Source organism: Ursus arctos, unplaced genomic scaffold (genome assembly GCF_023065955.2).
Source record: "Ursus arctos isolate Adak ecotype North America unplaced genomic scaffold, UrsArc2.0 scaffold_12, whole genome shotgun sequence".
NCBI lineage: Eukaryota > Metazoa > Chordata > Mammalia > Carnivora > Ursidae > Ursus > Ursus arctos.
Window position 1 is genome coordinate 42224742 of NW_026622786.1, and position 17902 is coordinate 42242643.

At 33.7% G+C, this 17902-nt stretch overlaps 1 protein-coding gene across 3 annotated transcripts in view; it reads left to right on the plus strand.

Annotated features, from left to right (window-relative positions):
* Positions 1 to 17902, plus strand: part of USP33 (ubiquitin specific peptidase 33) — a 52074-nt gene that overhangs the window by 19830 nt on the left and 14342 nt on the right. For 2 of the 3 annotated variants that reach the window (XM_026497771.3, XM_044383725.1), the window contains 10 exons: positions 1253 to 1355; positions 1994 to 2063; positions 4441 to 4554; positions 8215 to 8293; positions 9746 to 10163; positions 12452 to 12592; positions 13865 to 13980; positions 15054 to 15226; positions 15327 to 15421; positions 16041 to 16074. In XM_026497771.3, coding sequence (XP_026353556.1) covers positions 1253 to 1355; positions 1994 to 2063; positions 4441 to 4554; positions 8215 to 8293; positions 9746 to 10163; positions 12452 to 12592; positions 13865 to 13980; positions 15054 to 15226; positions 15327 to 15421; positions 16041 to 16074 — 1343 coding nt within the window. The remainder of the gene's footprint in view (positions 1 to 1252; positions 1356 to 1993; positions 2064 to 4440; positions 4555 to 8214; positions 8294 to 9745; positions 10164 to 12451; positions 12593 to 13864; positions 13981 to 15053; positions 15227 to 15326; positions 15422 to 16040; positions 16075 to 17902) is intronic. The other variant, XM_026497772.3, reaches the window with a different exon arrangement.

Genomic DNA, 17902 nt, shown 5'->3' on the forward strand with positions numbered 1-17902 from the left:
GGCTTGTAAATAATTCTCTAGTGAGTTATATTTATAATACATAAAAGGCATGAATTTAATTTCATGCAATTTCCTGATTCCGTTGTTGAAGAAATTAGAAGAAAAAATGTTAGTCATACAAATTTTTTTAGTATTAAATTTATATGCTCTTTGAACCTAATTCGTTGGAACATTAATTATAAAATAATAATATTGGAAACCATTCAAATATTAATAAGATTTTTAAATAGAAATTTTTTCTGGGAGGTAAAATTTTAAATGATTTTTTTTAAGTCTCTGTACTTAAATATAACTAAGTAAGAATATGGGGCCAACTCAAATGTTCAGTATCTACAGGTACCAGGAAAGTAAAATAAATGGATAAAGTGGGCAGGTGTAAAAGTACATATGCATGCGTCGTAGAGGTAGGATAAGGCTGTAATAAGTTGGAGAAGCAGAGCACATGCTAAGTGCATGCTGCTCTTCAGTTTCCTCCTTTAACTGAGTGTTGCTAAATGGGTTCACTGTAGTTTGATCTTCTTCTTTTACAAGAGAACTTGTATAATCTGAGTTTTATGTGAGCTTTCTCAGTTTTTAAAATATTAGATCCAAGTTTTTCTTTTGTTAGGATTTGTCTCCTTTTTCTTTCTTTCTTTCTTTTTTTTTTTTAAGTATGGGCTGGCGTTTGACCAACAGATCAGTATTTATAACCTTTGAGTTAAGCCAATACTTGGAAACTAATTGTGAAATATTACTACTTAAAACAAGTGAACTATTTCATATGCACAAAAGGGTGCAAAATAAGTTGGTAGAAATATCAGGAGAGATTGTAGAAGTCTACAGTTAAGTTGGTGTGTTATGATAGACAAACTGAAATATTTTTTTCCTGTAAAAAGTTAGAAAACTCTGAAAAGACAATGTAGGGTATTGCACTTAGATTTTTTTTTAGCCGTAATGTGATCTCACTGAATTGGATTGGAATTCACTGAATTCAGTTAATTGTGTTTAAATTCAGAAAAGTCACAAGTGGCTTTCTTACTCAGATACATATTTTAATATAGATAGAGTGACATGCTCTTACCTAGTGTGGATCCTTAATGCTTTCAAGATATAAATGTAAATTTTATTCTGATTAGTAATACCAGAGTTTGTTCTTAATAGTTTTAAAATAACATCTCTTAACTTTTAGACTGTAGATGTATATGAGATAAAATTAAAAAAAAAATCTAACATAAAGGATTTTTTCAAGTTGGCTGTCTTTTCTGTTATCAAGGATTTTAAAATACCCAGTAATACAACATTAAAAACTCCTCTGGTTGCTGTATTTGATGATTTGGACATAGAAGTGGAAGAAGAAGATGAACTTAAGGCCAGAGGTAAAATAACTCTCCTGTCACTCCTTTGTATGGCACTGCGCGTTTCTTTAGGAAACTGTGGAATGTGAAATTTTCAAGCTCCAGAAGTGAAAGGGACTCTACAGATGTTGATGACCAAAAAAAAAATTTGGTCTTGTAAAATTGTATTTGCAAGGAAAGCAGACTGACAGCTTTGATCGATGCTTGGTTTCTCTGACATCACTTTACCAAAGCCCACAATTCTTAGTATAAACTATCTGTATATAATACAGTACAAGTTTTGTGTTTTGTAATTGATACAAGGGAATTTTAATTTTTTAAATGTGTATTTAAATAATTATCTGAAAATTAACACTTGTATAAGCCTGCAGTCTGAGTTGTTCAAGATGTTATTTTGTATTTCCATAATGTATTTTTTTAAAATTTTTTAATTTTTTGAGTAATCTCTACACCCATTGTGGGGTTCGAACTCAAAACCCCAAGATAAAGAGTCACATGCTCCATCAATTAAGCCAGCCAGGCACTTCTATTTTGTATTTTCTTAACATAGTTTGAGAACCATAATAAGTACCATATATAGTTACATATTCAGTAAACATTTATAAAATTAAGTCATTGCATTATTGAATGATGACATGATTTGTGATTTTTCTTAATAGGTCTTACAGGTTTGAAAAATATTGGAAATACTTGTTATATGAATGCAGCTTTGCAGGCTCTTTCTAATTGGTAAGTAGTGAAATTAATTTTGTTTTGTATAACTTTTTAAAGTCACTCTTTGAGGGGGAAAAAAAAATGAAGTCACTCTTTGAGCAGATGACCATGCTGCTAGTATATGGGCATACCACCCTGAACGTGTCTCATCTCATCTGATCTTGGAAGCTAAGCAGGTTGGGCCTGGTTAGTACTTGGATGGGAGGAAACCATGCTGCTGTAGTATGCTTAAAAAAAAAAAAGAAAAAAAGGATGAGTCAAGAGGAGAAAAGAAATACACATTAATAGTAATACAAGAAAGAATTAATAATTCTATTCAATTTCCCTAGCCACCAGGATCCCATAAATCCTTGGCTGTACTTCCCTCACCTCACCTCCTCAATGCATTCCTCTCCTTCCCTCTCACTTTCTGAAATGGTCCCATGTAGAAAATGATGTGGATTAACTAAAACTATGTAAATGTCCTGAAAAAGTTATTTTTTCTTTTTTGTTAAGTAATCTTTAAGGTAGAGTAGGCAAGAATCCGGGTTGGGACATAATCCGTTGTTGTCCCAGTGGGGTGGGGTTACTCTCTTATGGCTCTAGTTTCCTGAGACTGCTGGTTCTGGCTTAGACCCTAGGTAGTTAGTTGTGTGTCTTTGAGCAAGTTATTTGTTTTTACATCTAGAACCTGAGCTTGAACTGATTTCTCAAATCATTTTTAGTTTAGAGATGCTATGAAAATATTTTATACTTTTCTGTAGGTAGAAAAGTCAAAGTATTTAGATTTTCTTTTTTTCTTTTTTTCAGAGCAAGAGAGCACGCAAGCAGGGGTTGGGGGGTGGGGGAGTGGCAGAGGGAGAAAGAGAGAATCTCAAGCAGGCTCTATGCCCCAGTACGGAGCCTGATACGGTTTTGATCTCAGGGCCCTGAGATCATGACCTGAGCTGAAATCAAGAGTAGGACGGCTTAACCGACTGAGCCACCCAGGCACTCCAGATTTTCTTTTCTCTTAACGATAGGTTTACAGAGTAGGTAGGGGCAGCATGGAATGCTCTGTAGACATCTGTTAAGTCCATCTGGTCTAAGATGTAGTTTTAAGTCCAGTGTTTCTTGATTTTCTGTCTGGAAGATCTATCCATGATTGAAGAGGGTATTGAAGTCCCCTACTGTTACTGTATTGCTGTTAATTTCTCCCTTCAGATCTGTTAATACTTGCTTTGTATACTTAGCTGCCCCTCTGTTGGGTGTGTAAATATTTACAAATATTATCCTCTTGATGAATTGATCCCTTCATCATTTTATAATGCCCTTCTTTATATCTTGTTATAGCTTTGAGTTAAAGTCTGCTTTGTGTAATATAAGTATATAGCTATCTATTCTTTCTTTTTATTTCCACTTGCATGGAATATCTTTTTAGGATAGCCAGTTTGTTGCAGGTCAGGGTTTGGTCCTTTGTCCAGTCCAAATTTCTGTAACTAAATGAATAGATTAACAGAGGTTCCCTCCAGCTAATCACGCTCATAAAAGACAATATTGCCTTTTAAGTTGCTAACTTGAGCCACCAGATAGATAGTAGTACCACTTACTGAGATATAGAAGCTTGGAAGAAGAATAGATTCACTTGAAAGCTAAATTTTGATTGTGTTGAATTTGGGTATTTGATATAAATCTGGAGTTTATTTATTTATTTAAAGGTTTTATTTATTTATTTGACAGAGAGAGAGATAGCCAGCGAGAGAGGGAACACAGGCAGGGGGAGTGGGAGGGGAAGAAGCAGGCTCCCAGCAGAGGAGCCTGATGGGGGGCTCGATCCCAGAACGCCGGGATCACGCCCTGAGCTGAAGGCAGACGCGTAACAACTGAGCCACCCAGGTGCCCCTAAATCTGGAGTTTAGATGAGACATTTGACTTTCATAAATTTGTCTTTGGCCTGAGCATGAAAACTTAAGGTCACCCCAGGAAAAGAGTATGTAGAGAAGACAGGAAAAGTCATAGGATCAAGTGCTGAGGAATGTTGATATTTATATATCTGTTAAGAGCAGAAGAAACAATAAAGAGGGAAAAGAGTTGCCAGAGGTAAAGAAGAAAAGTAGAAAAATTCATCATTGTTCAAGAGAAGGATTGCTGAAGAATGAGGGGTAGGTTACCTGTAAATAAATGCTATTAAGAGAGAAGTGAAAGGTGTTGACTGGATCTGGCACCATTGATTCTGATGTGGTGGGGTCAGATTTGATTTGAATGGGTTGAACATGAATATGAAGAAGTGAAGTGAAGTTGTACAAGGAAGCAAAGTAATACTAGATATGTGGCTCTATGTGCTGCTAATTCATTGAATGCTTGGAAATCAGTCAGAATTAAGCTTTGATTCTACTTTAAAATTTTTCTTTCTTTCTTTTTTTTTTTTAATTAGCCCACCTTTGACACAGTTTTTTCTTGATTGTGGAGGACTAGCTCGAACAGATAAGAAACCAGCCATTTGCAAAAGTTATCTCAAACTGATGACAGAACTGTGGCATAAAAGCAGGTATTCACTTAATGTATTTATTCTCTTTATTATATTTTTAATGAATATCAAATATTAAAAGGATGCAGGTGCATGTATATAGAGCTGAAAAAAGTAGATTTGAGACAAATTCATTTTAGGGCATGTTAATATTTCAAACTGGACATCTAATGTTGAACTGCTAAAGCTGCTATTACTGACGCTTGAGTTTTAATGCAAGAGTAGGCATTCTGACAATGCTAAAATTAGACCATAGATACTTAAACACGAATGTTCTTTTTTCTCCTTATGTGTATTTGCTGTGAAGTCTAGCATTACAAGAATAATTGTTTGGTGTAATAATTTACTAATTTTGTTGTAGAGCTATTCGGAAAATTGCTTTTACCATTAGTCCTTTTATACATATTTACTTATTTATTTATTTATTTTTTAAAAATATTTATATATTTGACAGACAGAGAGCACGAGCAGGGGGAGCAGCAGGCAGAGGGAGAGGGAGATGCGGGGCTTGATCCCAGGACTCTGGGATCAGGAACTGAGCCGAAGGCACACACTTAACTGACTGAGCCACCCAGGCACCCTAGTCCAGTTTTTTAGAAATTTTATTTATTTGAGAGAGAGAAAGAGTGAGAGTAAGAGTGGGGGGAGGGGCAGAGGGACAAGCAGACTCCCCGCTGAGTGAGGAGTCCCAAGTGGGGCTCAATTCCAGGACACCAAGATCATCATCTGAGCCAAAGTCAGACGCTTAATCAACTGAGCCTCTCAGGTGCCCCTTACCATGAGTCCTTTTTAAAGGTTTCTGAGACCTACTCCACCTTTCCTGTAAGAAAACAATCACCAAAGCTATCTTTTTTTTTAAAAAAACCTTGTAAGGGGTGCCACATGGTGGCTTAGTTGGTTAAGCATCTGCCCTCGGTTCAGGTCACAGTTGGGCTCCCCACTCCTTGGAAAGCCTGCTTCTCCCGCTCCCTCTGCATGCCACTCCCCTTCTTGTGCATGCACACTCTCTCTCTTTCTCTGTCAAATAAATAAATAAAAATCTTTTAAAAAATAAAAAGTAAATAAAAAACCTTGTAAGACTTTGAGATCTTAATGATTTCAATGTAAAAATTTCATTAGTAAAGTTTTAACATTTTTATATTCCTAAGTGCTTCAGTTTTCTTCAAGATATGTGACCCCCTATGGAGAACATTTCTTAAGTGAAACAAAAATTGTTATTACTTTGATTTTAATGTGCTAGGAAAAGAGAATAGCTTTTCTTTCTTTTTTTTAATTGAAGTATAATTAACATAAAATTTATCTAGTTTCAAGTACATAACATATTGACTAGACAATTCTGTACATTACTTAATACTCACCATGGTAAGTATAGTCACCATCAGTCACCATTCAGTGTTATTACAATATTACTGACATATTCTCTATGCTTTACTTTTCACCCTGTGACTTATATATTTTATAACTTGACGTTCGTACCTCATAATCCCCTTTATCTATTTCACCCATCCCCCTCACCCCTCTGGCAACCACCAGTTTGTTCTCTGTATTTAAAAGACTTTTTTTGCTTGTTTTATTCATTTGTTTTGTTTCTTAGATTCCGCATATAAGTGAAATCATTTGGTGTTTGTCTTTCTCTGACTTATTTCGCTTAGCATAATACGCTCTAGGACCTTTCATAGTGTCCTATGAAAAAAGAATATATATATATATTATATAATATATAATATATGTTAATATATATAATATATTATATAATATATAATATATGTTAATATATATAATATATTATATAATATATAATATATGTTAATATATATAATATATTATATAATATATATATAAAAGAATAACTTTATTCTTTTTTATAACTGAATAAGTATTCCGTTGTATATATGCCACATCTTTATCCATTCATCTATGGATGGACATTGGGATTGCTTCCGTATCTTGGCTATTGTAAATAATGCTATATAGGGGTGCATATATCTTTTTGGATTCATGTTTTTATTTTCTTTGGATAAATACCCTGTAGTGGAATTACTGGACCATATGGTATTTCTATTTTTAAATTTTTGAGGAATCTTTATACTGTTTTCCAGAGTGGCTGCACCAGTTTACGCTCCTGCCTACAGTGCACGAAGGTTCCCTTTTCTCCGCATCTTTGCCAACACTTGTTCGTTCGTTCTTTCTTTCTTTCTTTCTTTCTTTTTCTTTCTTTCTTTTTTTTTTTTTTTTTTGATACTAACCATTCTGATCAGCGTGAGGTGATATTTCCTTGTGGGTTTGATTTGCATTTCCCTGATGATTAGTGATGTTGAGCATCTTTTCATGTGTCTGTTGGCTCTCTGTATGTCTTGGAAAAATGTCTGTTCAGGTCCTCTACCCATCTTTTAGTCAGATTGTTTTTTTTTTTTTTTTTTTTTTTTTTTTGTGGCGTTGAATTGTATAACTTCTTTATATATTTTTGGATATTAACCCCTTATTTGATATATCATTTGCAGATATCTTCTCCCACTTCCTAGGTTGCTTTTTTTGTTTTGTTGATGGTTTCCCTTTCTGTGTGCAAGCCTTTTATTTTAGTGTAGTCCCAATAGTTTATTTTTGCTTTGGTTTCCCTTGCCTGAGGAGACATATCCCTAAATACGTTGCTAAGGGCAATGTCTAAGAGATTATTGCCTATGTTTTCTTTTAGGCATTTCGTGGATTCAGGTCTTATATTTAGGTCTTATATCCACTTTGAATTTATTTTTTTTGTAAAAAATAGAGGATGATTTTAATGAGTTCTTTTGGGATATGAAGTAGATTCATTTATGTCTCTAACGTTAAAGAGCCAGAATCTTCCATTGTCATTTATCCCCATTGGGTGTTATCCAGTGCTGCTGCAGGCTCTAGTGTTTCTCATTTCCTTTCTGCGTAGCTAGAACTATCCCTTCACTGCTGTGTTTTAAGCTTCTTTGACCTGAGTCTGTACTTTTTATTTATTTATTTGACAGAGAGGCAGCGAGAGAGGGAACACAAGCAGAGGGAGTGGGAGAGGGAGAAGCAGGCTTCCCGCTGAGCAGGGAGCCCGATGTGGGGCTCGATCCCAGAATGCTGGGATCATGACCTGAGTTGAAGGCAGACGCTTGATGACTGAGCCACCCAGGCGCCCCTGAGCCACCCAGTCTCCCCCTGAGTCTGTACTTTAAACTTAATATTCCTGAAAGTTTACCAAACTTCAGAAGTGTCAGGACGGAATTCTAAAAGTGGATAAATCTCATAATTTGGCTGAATTTTCATTTTTGTTTTCATGGTTACTTGATGCTGGTTTTAAAATCTTATGTCAGCTATACTCAAATAAAAACATGGAATTCAGAAAAATCTTATATAGACAATGTACTGGGTACATTAATCTTAATTATTATCCCAGGAATTTTAAGTAATTAAAATTTTGTTTTAAGTAATTGTAAGTATTTTTGAAAAGTCGTAGTAGAGCATGATCATTTCATTAGGGTGGAGAGCAGTAAAATTTATCTTGAGTAGCATTAGTAAGCTGTTCTGGTGAGCCTATGAAACATAATACTGGGCAATTTTTAGTGATATTTTTTGGAAACACTTCAACAGCTTGAATTTTTGATTGCTAAATTTCTAAAGTAAAAAGTAAAATTCACAAATTTCTCATTAAAAATTTTTCTTACTCAGGCCAGGATCTGTTGTGCCTACTACTCTGTTTCAAGGAATTAAAACAGTAAATCCAACATTTCGGGGCTATTCTCAGCAGGTAAGTCTTCATTCTTTTTCATTTATAACATTAATCTTTAATAAGTTTGCAAAATGCCATTATGCATTATGCTTTTATGTTGTCATTTGTATTTCTTCCTTTATAATTTATTTGTCCATTGATTTAGGTCATCACTTCTTGTGTGTTTATTTACCAAGAATAATAACTGGTTGTCATATTTTTAGGATATATTTTTCCATCTTTCTCGTAATTTTGTATTTTTCTAGAAATTGTTAAATTTTGGGTTGGATAAATGGATAAATATGTCTCTTTTCTAGTGCTTATAGCTTCAAAATGTTACACATCTAAAGATAAGTTTTCACCTATATTTTATGCTATATTTTCAAAATATTTAATTCTCTACATCTGTCATTTATTTTGTATTGCAATCCAAATTTCATTTTTCACAGTTAACTAATTGTACCAAACTACAAATTTAAGAATTTTCTTATCTTATTTTTAAAATGTCTTCTTTATTAATTTTTATGCTTACATTAATATTTTATAGGGTCTGTTTCTGGGCTTTCTAATTCATTTCATTGACTTGTGTTTTTTTTTTGAAGTTGTACCGATGGCAGTTTCAACTATTGTAGCTTTATGTATTTTCCTTTAATGTTAACACCTGGCTATTTTTCTTTTTCAAAACAATACCTGTTCCTTTTTAATTTTTTCTGGTGCACGTTCCTTGATGACCAGATACTGATTTGGTAGATATGAGTTGGGTCTACTAATTTGTGTCTTCTTTTTTCTTTACTTTTTCCTTTTCTTTTCTTTTTTTTAATTGAAGTATAGTTGACACACAGTGTTGCATTTGTTTTAGGTGTACAGCGTAGTGATTCTACAATATTACACGTCATGCTATGCTCATCACAAGTGTAGCTGCCATTTATCACTGTACAACACTATTATGATACCATTGACAATATTCCCTGTGCTGTACCTTTCATCCCTGTAACTAGTTCATTACATAACTGCAGGCTTATACCGTCCATTCCCCCTCACCCATTTTGCATATCCCTGTAACCACAGATTTGTACTTTTAAGAAGTATTCCAAGTTGATCAAGGATTTTTCTTTGAGGTATAGTACAAGATTGGATGAAACTTTAACTTTAAGCCAAACTTATAAAATATTTGAGTTCAGGACATCTCTGAATTCTAATTGTCCTCTGAGGCAAATCCATATTTTCATTATGCCTTCTCCATTTTTTAAAAATGGCAGCAGTACTAAAAGCTGACCTCCAGGTCATCTTCAGTTTTTAGGTTACTTCTGTATTATTTACATAACTTTTTACAACTTAGTGCTTCCCATTCCTTCAGTGCCTGATATTTCCTCCTTAAAATGCTACACATTTAGAAATCAGTTGATAAGCACGTTTTGTATATTTTTTCTTAAGTTTCTATGTGCACATATTTTTAATGAAATGATAATCTCTCTGTTGCTTATATATTAGGATGCTCAAGAATTCCTTCGATGTTTGATGGATCTGCTTCATGAAGAATTAAAAGAACAGGTCATGGAAGTTGAGGAAGATCCTCAAACTATAACGACTGAAGAGACCATGGAAGAAGACAAGAGCCAATCAGATGTAGATTTTCAATCCTGTGAATCTTGTAGCAGCAGTGATAAAGCAGAAAATGAAAATGGTTCTAGGGGCTTTTCAGAAGATAATAACGAAACAACAATGTTGATTCAGGATGATGAGAACAATTCTGAAATGTCAAAAGATTGGCAAAAAGAGAAGATGTGCAATAAGATTAATAAAGTAAATTCTGAAGGAGAATTAGATAAAGATAGAGACTCTGTGTCTGAAACAGTCGACTTGAACAACCAGGAAACTGTTAAAGTGCAAATACACAGCAGAGCTTCAGGTGACAATTAATACTTTGAAAATGGTAGTGTTTCATTCGTAGACAGTGCATGCAAGTTAGCATATTTGTATTTAAGATTATATTTGTAATTTCACCATTTTCTGATTTTTTGGGGGGAAATCAGCATGGCATCTTTGTAAAATCAGAACACATTTCTAATTTACATGTTAATGTTCACAGTCTGTATTTAGCATAATAAAAATGGAACAGGCTGATTAGTAGCTATAGCTTAATATTTTGTGTGCAGTATATCACATTATATAATTCAGTTTGAAGAAAGGAGGAATTAAATAGTGGTTACTTTTAGGCCTCCAGCTAGTAGAGTTAGCAATATTTGCATGTGAGTGTTAAATTAATGTCATTTTATGCAGATTCTGTTGAGATCCTGGGGAAAAAGCAAAAAAACCTAAATTGCAATTTTGTAATCTCACACACTTTTCAATTTAGATTGCTGTCGTTGGAGTCCTATCAGCGACAAAATATTTGACATCGGTTTTGATGTAGGAGTTTAACTATAATGAATCCTGTTGTGATAGATTATATCATAATACTAGTCAGTGTTCTTTAGAAGAGAGCAAGTGGCCAGATGAAAGATAATTGAGTTGGGTTGGTTTGCATTTTACTTTCATTTCTTCAAGAGTTAATTTATCTGGCTTAATGTGGTCTTTATTTAGTTTTTTTTTTTTTAAAGATTTTCTTTATTCATTTAAGAGAGACAGAGCACAAGCAGGGGGAGAGGCAGAGGGAGAGGGAGAAGCAGACTCCCTGCTGAGCAAGGAGCCTGACGTGGGGCTCAATCCCAGGACCTGGAGATCATGACCTGAGCCAAAGGCAGACATTCAACCATCTGAGCCACCCAGGCGCCCTTGGTCTTTAGTTTTTTAAAGTGCATAAAAAAAAACCATCAGAAGTTTAAATTCTCTGATCTTAAAGTAAGTGGCAGACAAGTAATATAAAAAGGTTTATCTTCTGTAATTTCTAGTGAATGAAACTACTAAACAATTTATTAGGTACTGAATGAACCCAAATTCCTTCTTGAGGAAAAGGATATTTCCTTGAGTAGGGGAATACTAGTGGTTCACCTGTGTGCAGTGTATAAATGCATTCTAGTCAGGAAAACATGTTAAGCTCCTTAATTATAGTGGCCTTATATTTAGAAGTTTAGATGTGTTTAGAAGTCATTTAGTCAATAAATCCATGAAACGGCAGTATTGAAAGACTTAGCCTAGGCTGCTGTAGCCTGCTGTTCAGCCTTCCTTGTCAAAAGCCTTTGATTAAGCCTGATTAAGGAACATAGTGGCTCTTTATTGTTCTGTAGCGAACTTGTTCTTATACGTAGTGACTAATTGAGGACCTAGATCAGGGATCTGAGCTTTTATGTTTCACAAACACCTGATTTAAAAATATGACACAGACCATATATGGCATGCAAAACCTAAAATATTTATTACCAGGTCCTTTACAGGAAACATTTGCCAATCCCTGTTCTTCATGATACTAACTTTATTCTCTTCAGGAAGTCCTAGAGTGGGTCTCCTACCCTTTCTTCCTCCAGTATTAAGTAGTCCTTTTTTAGTCATGGTTGAAATCATGAGAAATGCCCTATGTGAGAGTAATAAAAGTCACTTATTTTGCCTTATCTGGAAAAATCCCTGAAGTCATTCTGTTTTAGGATCTTTTATGAACAGTTCCCTTTTCCTCTTAAATACTAATTGAGCCCAGTTCCTTGTCCTGTAATCTGTGTTATATACTAGGATTCCAACAGCTCAAGATAGCTGTCATGAAGCTTTTATTTTCCTGATTCATAATTTCCTTCTAAAAAAGGCCCTTTCCTGATAAAGGAATGTATTTCCTTTTATCACAGTAGGAATAAAATAATTTGTTCTTACTTTATGCCTCAATTTTTTAGATTTTGATTTTAATGTTAGTTTGAGAGAATGACCTTCTTTTCTCCTACATGGTTTTAAAGTTTTTTACAAACTGTCACAAATATTAAAAAATACTAAATGAGAACAAATACAATCCTCTTTGGCTTTATGTTTCCACTGCTCACTTCCTGAATTGCCTACAGCAGTAATGTGTTACAAGCATTATTTGGATTCCTAGGTGGAAAATCACTGTTATTTTGCTTAGTGAGGACTTTGTCTATCAAATATTTCACTTGACATTTATTAATGTAAATTGTGTTCAAAATCTCAAATGAAGAAACCTTTAAATTAATTACTATTATTTGATAAGTGGGATTATTTTACTATTTGAGATAATAATACAAATTTTAAATATTACAGAATATATTACTGATGTCCATTTGAATGACCTGTCTACATCACAGATCCTCCCATCAAATGAAGGTGTTAATCCACGTTTATCAGCAAGCCCTCCTAAATCAGGCAATTTGTGGCCAGGATTGGCACCCACACACAAAAAAGGTAGAAGTTTCAGTTACTCAGATTCCTTTGCTTTGATAATTTAAAGTGTTAATTATGAAATATCATTCAGTACTTTTAAAATTGACAGCATAATTTTGTACAACCATGATTTGAAATTTTTGTGTGTGTGTGGCACAAATTTACATAGAGTAGAATTCACTCTTTTGGTGTAGAATTCTGAATTTTAACACATGCGTAGATTCTTGTTACCACCACCACAAACAGAATATAGAAGAGTTTTAACACCCCCAAAGGATTTCTTTATATTACCTTTTGTAATCAGATCTTCCCCCTCCCCAAACCCTGGCCCTTTTGATCTGTTCTCTATTACTATTGTTTTGTTTTTTCCAGAATGTCATATAAATGGAATCATTTATATGCATAGTCTTTTGAAACAGGCATATTTCACTTAGTGTAATGCATTTGGGATATAGTCCTGTTGCATGTCTGAAGAGTTCCTTTTTATTTCGGAGTAGTATTTCATTGTATGACTATACTGCTGTTTATTCATTCAATGCTGAAGAACATTTGAATTGTTTCCAGTTTTCGGCAATTATGAATAATGCTGCTATAAACATTTGTGTACAGGTTTCTGTGTGAATGTAAGTTTGTCTAGAGTAAACACCCAGAAATGGGGTTATTGGTTTTACATTGCTTAATGTTATATGAAATTGTTTTCCAGAATAGCTGTATAATTTTGCATTCCCACTTGGCTGTGTATGAGAATTCCAGTTATTATACAATGTAAAACTCTAAAACTCTTGGGAAAAAACATGAGGAGGAGGAAGTCTTTATGACCTCATGTTAGACAAAAAGTTTTTTAAAGAAATCAAAAGCAATATCCATAAAAGAAAAAATTAAAAATTTTCTTAGCAAGGGACCCTATTAAGGGATTGAAAAGATAAGATTGGGAGAAAATACTTGTAAATCACATAGCTGACAAAGGACTTGTGTCCAGAATTTATTTTAAAAACTCTCAAAACTTAATTATAGAATCCTTTCTTCAAATAAGGCCTTACTTGGATGCAAAAACAAATTAGTAAAAGCAAAATTATTCTGATTGAAGTCAACCCTGAGGAGACTAAACACCTCCTATTTCATCTTGGTTTCTCCTAGGAATTTTTTTTTTTTTTTAAGTAATTCTCTTGAATGGTGTTTGGACAAAATTTCATTAGCATAGTAAATTTTATTGTTAAGGATTCCAGAGAAAAATGCTAAAGGAACTACCTTGATTTTTTAAAAAAATGTTCTATACTTGTTTTTCAATCCTAGCTCAATCTGCATCATCTCCAAAGAGAAAAAAACAGCATAAGAAATACCGAAGTGTTATTTCAGACATATTTGATGGAACAATTATTAGTTCAGTGCAGTGTCTGACTTGTGACAGGGTGAGTATGACGGAATTATAATACACAGGGAATTTCTGTCAAATGCTCTTTAAAACAAAACAAAAACCTGACAAATGGAATGAAAAGTTTAATTTTTTCTCCTTGCTGCTGAGGGTTATACATGTATTTCTTGTGTTTACAGCAGTATGAATTGATTCTAGGAGTAGAATTTGTTTTTTGGAAGTAATAGCATCATTTTGAAAGGATGGGTCTTGACCTGTCGTTGGACACGCATGCATTAGCAGCAAGAATTAATTCAGTTTTTTATCTTTGGTCACATATAAAGGTGCTGTGTTGCTCAGCAACAGTAAATGATAACACATGCATATTCTCCCAAGGCTGGCAAAATTAATATGCTGGGAAACTGTTGCTAGTCACAGGCACAAGGCTGTGAATGTATCTTCTACATTTGGTGCTGTGGCTTGTAAGTATTTTCTTATGTTAAGATTAGGGCTCAGATAATAAAGGTAGTGTCAGATTCATATACACGAGCATAAATTAAAATCATGAGTTTTTTAATCATATCTAAATCTCAGAATTAAGGAATATAAAATGACTTCTCTCGAAAAAAACTCAAAAATAAGTTTTCAATTATTGTATTAGGCTCTTAAGTCAAATCTTAAGGGCTTTCAATAGGATCATTTTAATGTAGGCTATTTGGGTACCAGATATTTAAATGAAATCATTCTGAAATGTTTTCAGCTATTAAAAAATTACATGACAGGTTTTATGTCTTCTTTAAAAAACATTTAAAAACTATTACGGAGGTCATTTCCAAAAATAAATGCAGCAGTAGTGCTAAGAGTTTGGTACTGAGTCTATAGTGTCTGGATGTACTTCTTTATGGTACTGTGTCCTCAACTGATGGGGATGTTGTTAGTTACCTCATAAGGTTTCTGCGAAGCTTAAATTTAGAACAGCACCTGGTTCAGAGCAAGTATTTTTGCTATTGCCACTTCTGTTATGATTTTTTCATTTTTTGCTTTTAAATTGCTTTGTGCATTTGAGATTTGTTCTTATAAATGTTTGTGTTGGATTATTTTCATTCCATTTTAAACACGAAACAATTTTAGGTGTCTGTAACCCTCGAGACCTTTCAAGATCTGTCCTTGCCAATTCCTGGCAAGGAAGACCTTGCTAAGCTGCATTCATCCAGTCACCCAACTTCTATAGTCAAAGCAGGATCATGTGGCGAAGCATATGCTCCACAAGGGTGGATAGCTTTTTTCATGGAATATGTGAAGAGGTATGTATGTATTTTCTTTGCATTAATTGATTGTTAAAACTGCTGTTTCTGCTGTACTGGCAGAACACTTGCTTTTTTCTTTCTGTCAATAATGTTTCAGGTTTGTTGTCTCATGTGTTCCTAGCTGGTTTTGGGGTCCAATAGTAACCTTGCAAGATTGTCTTGCTGCCTTCTTCGCCAGAGATGAACTAAAAGGTAAATATGAAACAGTTTTCAACTATGGCTAAATCGTTGTGAGTGATCTAAGATACTAGTGGAACTAAATATAAAATGTTTTTATAAAAGCTAAGTTTTAAGGTGGCTTAAGTAGTACTTGCCCATATCAGCATGGTTGCCAGTACCTATCATGGTAATATAAGTAACATCAATCATATCCTGAAATAATTCATACAGATTTCTGCAGTATAAGACATTATGGTAAGTGAGGTGTCTTAAACCTGCTCTGGGATTCAAAGAAGGGAAAATTCAACCTATATAAAAGAGTTGTATATGTGGAGTACTCGGAGTTCCTCCACAATGTTTAAGTTATTCCACTGTTTTTGTGTGTTCGTCACCTTGCTGGGATACATAACAGGCAGTCAGTAAAGTTTATTGAGTGAGTAAATGGAAAGGATATTATTTGAGATAGTCCTTCAAGGTTGAAAAGAGAGAGAGGTGAGTGTATTTTAGGCAAGGTAAACGTCATAAGCTGACTCTTGAGCAGAGACTAAAAAATGTGAGCCTTGTGTTCCTGTGCTGCAGAATCATCATATTGCAGAACCAAAAGAAAATAACTTTATTTTGAGAGGAATGACCAGATCTGTTCTATTTCCAGGTGACAATATGTACAGTTGTGAAAAATGCAAAAAGTAAGTGTCATTGACAGTGTTTTGAATAGCATGTTTTGTATTATAAATGGTATTTTTCTTGTTCATTTGAATTAGGTATGTGAAGCTAGTTTTGCATCTTATTTAGAAAAATAAAGGCTAGTAAACTTTGTCCTAGTTAAAATAAAGAGATAGGTTGTTTTATAAAACAAATTTGAGGTAAAAGTTTGATAAATTTAATAGGCTTATCTGAGATATGAAAGTTTATATATATTTTGAGATAAAATAAGTATGTAATTTTACATAAAACATTTTCTAAATATGGTATAAAAGATATACTAGGATGTGTAACATTCATTTTCATTATATAAGTTTTGCTGTCATAAATAAGGCAGTGTTCTCTTCTGAGTTACCACGTTAACAGACTAAATTCAGGAAGTCAGAGTGGCTATAAAGGTACATAGTTTCAAATCTGTAGAAAATTCAGAATCGTTATACCAACTTTGATGTTACCTGTTGTATGATGGCAGAATAGAAAGTTAAGAAAAGTATGGTATTATTTCTGTCTTTTAAATGTCTTGTAATAAATTCAAGCTTTTAAGACTTCTTGGTGTTAAGTTAGAAAAGTAATTGGAGAATTGAAGGCAGATATATTTTTGCAAACTGGGAAATTTTTCTGAATCTCTGTTATAGAAGAATAATGGTGTCCTAATAAGAACTAGAACCTTCATAATAACAAACATCTGGCTGTTTAGCAGTAACTCCAGGGGAATGTTGATCTGTAACTGTTGGTTCTCCTGACAAAAAGGAATGGTACATTGTTTGGTCAATAAGGATGAAAAGCTGCTTTGTACTTTCTACAAGAAAAAACCACCTCTAATGAATTGGGAAGTATTTATTAGTTTGTCCTGGAAGCTGTAGCTAATAGCTGAAGAGGGAGTTGGCCTGGAGGGGGAACTTTCCTTGAAAGCATTAACTAGGAAAAAGATAATAGTGAAGATGGAAAAGAACCTTGCATCTGCCCCAAATCCAAAGTAGGTATCTGTCAAGTGTACATTAATACTGCTTATTAATAATAACCACCCTTGAACTCAATGTATGTGTTTCCACTTTTAAGAATAAAGATTATATTGCCAAAGTGGGAGTGATGAATAGGCAAAATGGGTGAAGAGGGTCAAAAGGTACAAATTTCCAGTTATAATTTAAGTCATGGAGATGTAATGTGCACCATAGTGACTATAGGTAATAATACTGTATTTCATATTTGAAAGTTTCTAAGAGAGTAGATCTTAAAAGTTTTTGTTCATTACAAGAAAAGAAAAAAAATTGTGACTATATATGGTGATGGTTGTTAATTAAAATTATTGTAGTGATCATTTTGCAATGTATACGAATATTGAATTATTATATTGTACACTTGAAACTAACACAGTGTTTCATGTCAATTATACCTCAATTAAAAAATAATAAAATTAGAAGAATAAAGGTTATATATACAAAAAAAAAAAAAGAATAAAAGTTACAGGGGTGCCCAGCTGGCTCAGTTGGTGGAACTTGTGACTCTTGATCTCGGGGTTGTGAGTTCGAGCCCCATATTGGGTGTAGAGATTACTTAAAACAACAGCAATAAAAACTAAAAAAAAAAAAAAAAAGTTGTAATATATTGAGCTGATCAATTCTATAAAATTGGGATTTTATTTTACCCAGTTTTACTTGATATCTGCATGTTATAAAGGCATAGCCAGGCCATAACACTAGCACATTTGTTTAAAAAAATAATTTTCATCAAAGAATTACCAATGCCCTAAATTTTTATTACTGATATCTTACTTTAAATATTTTTTAAAAACATGAGGGACTCCGATATTTC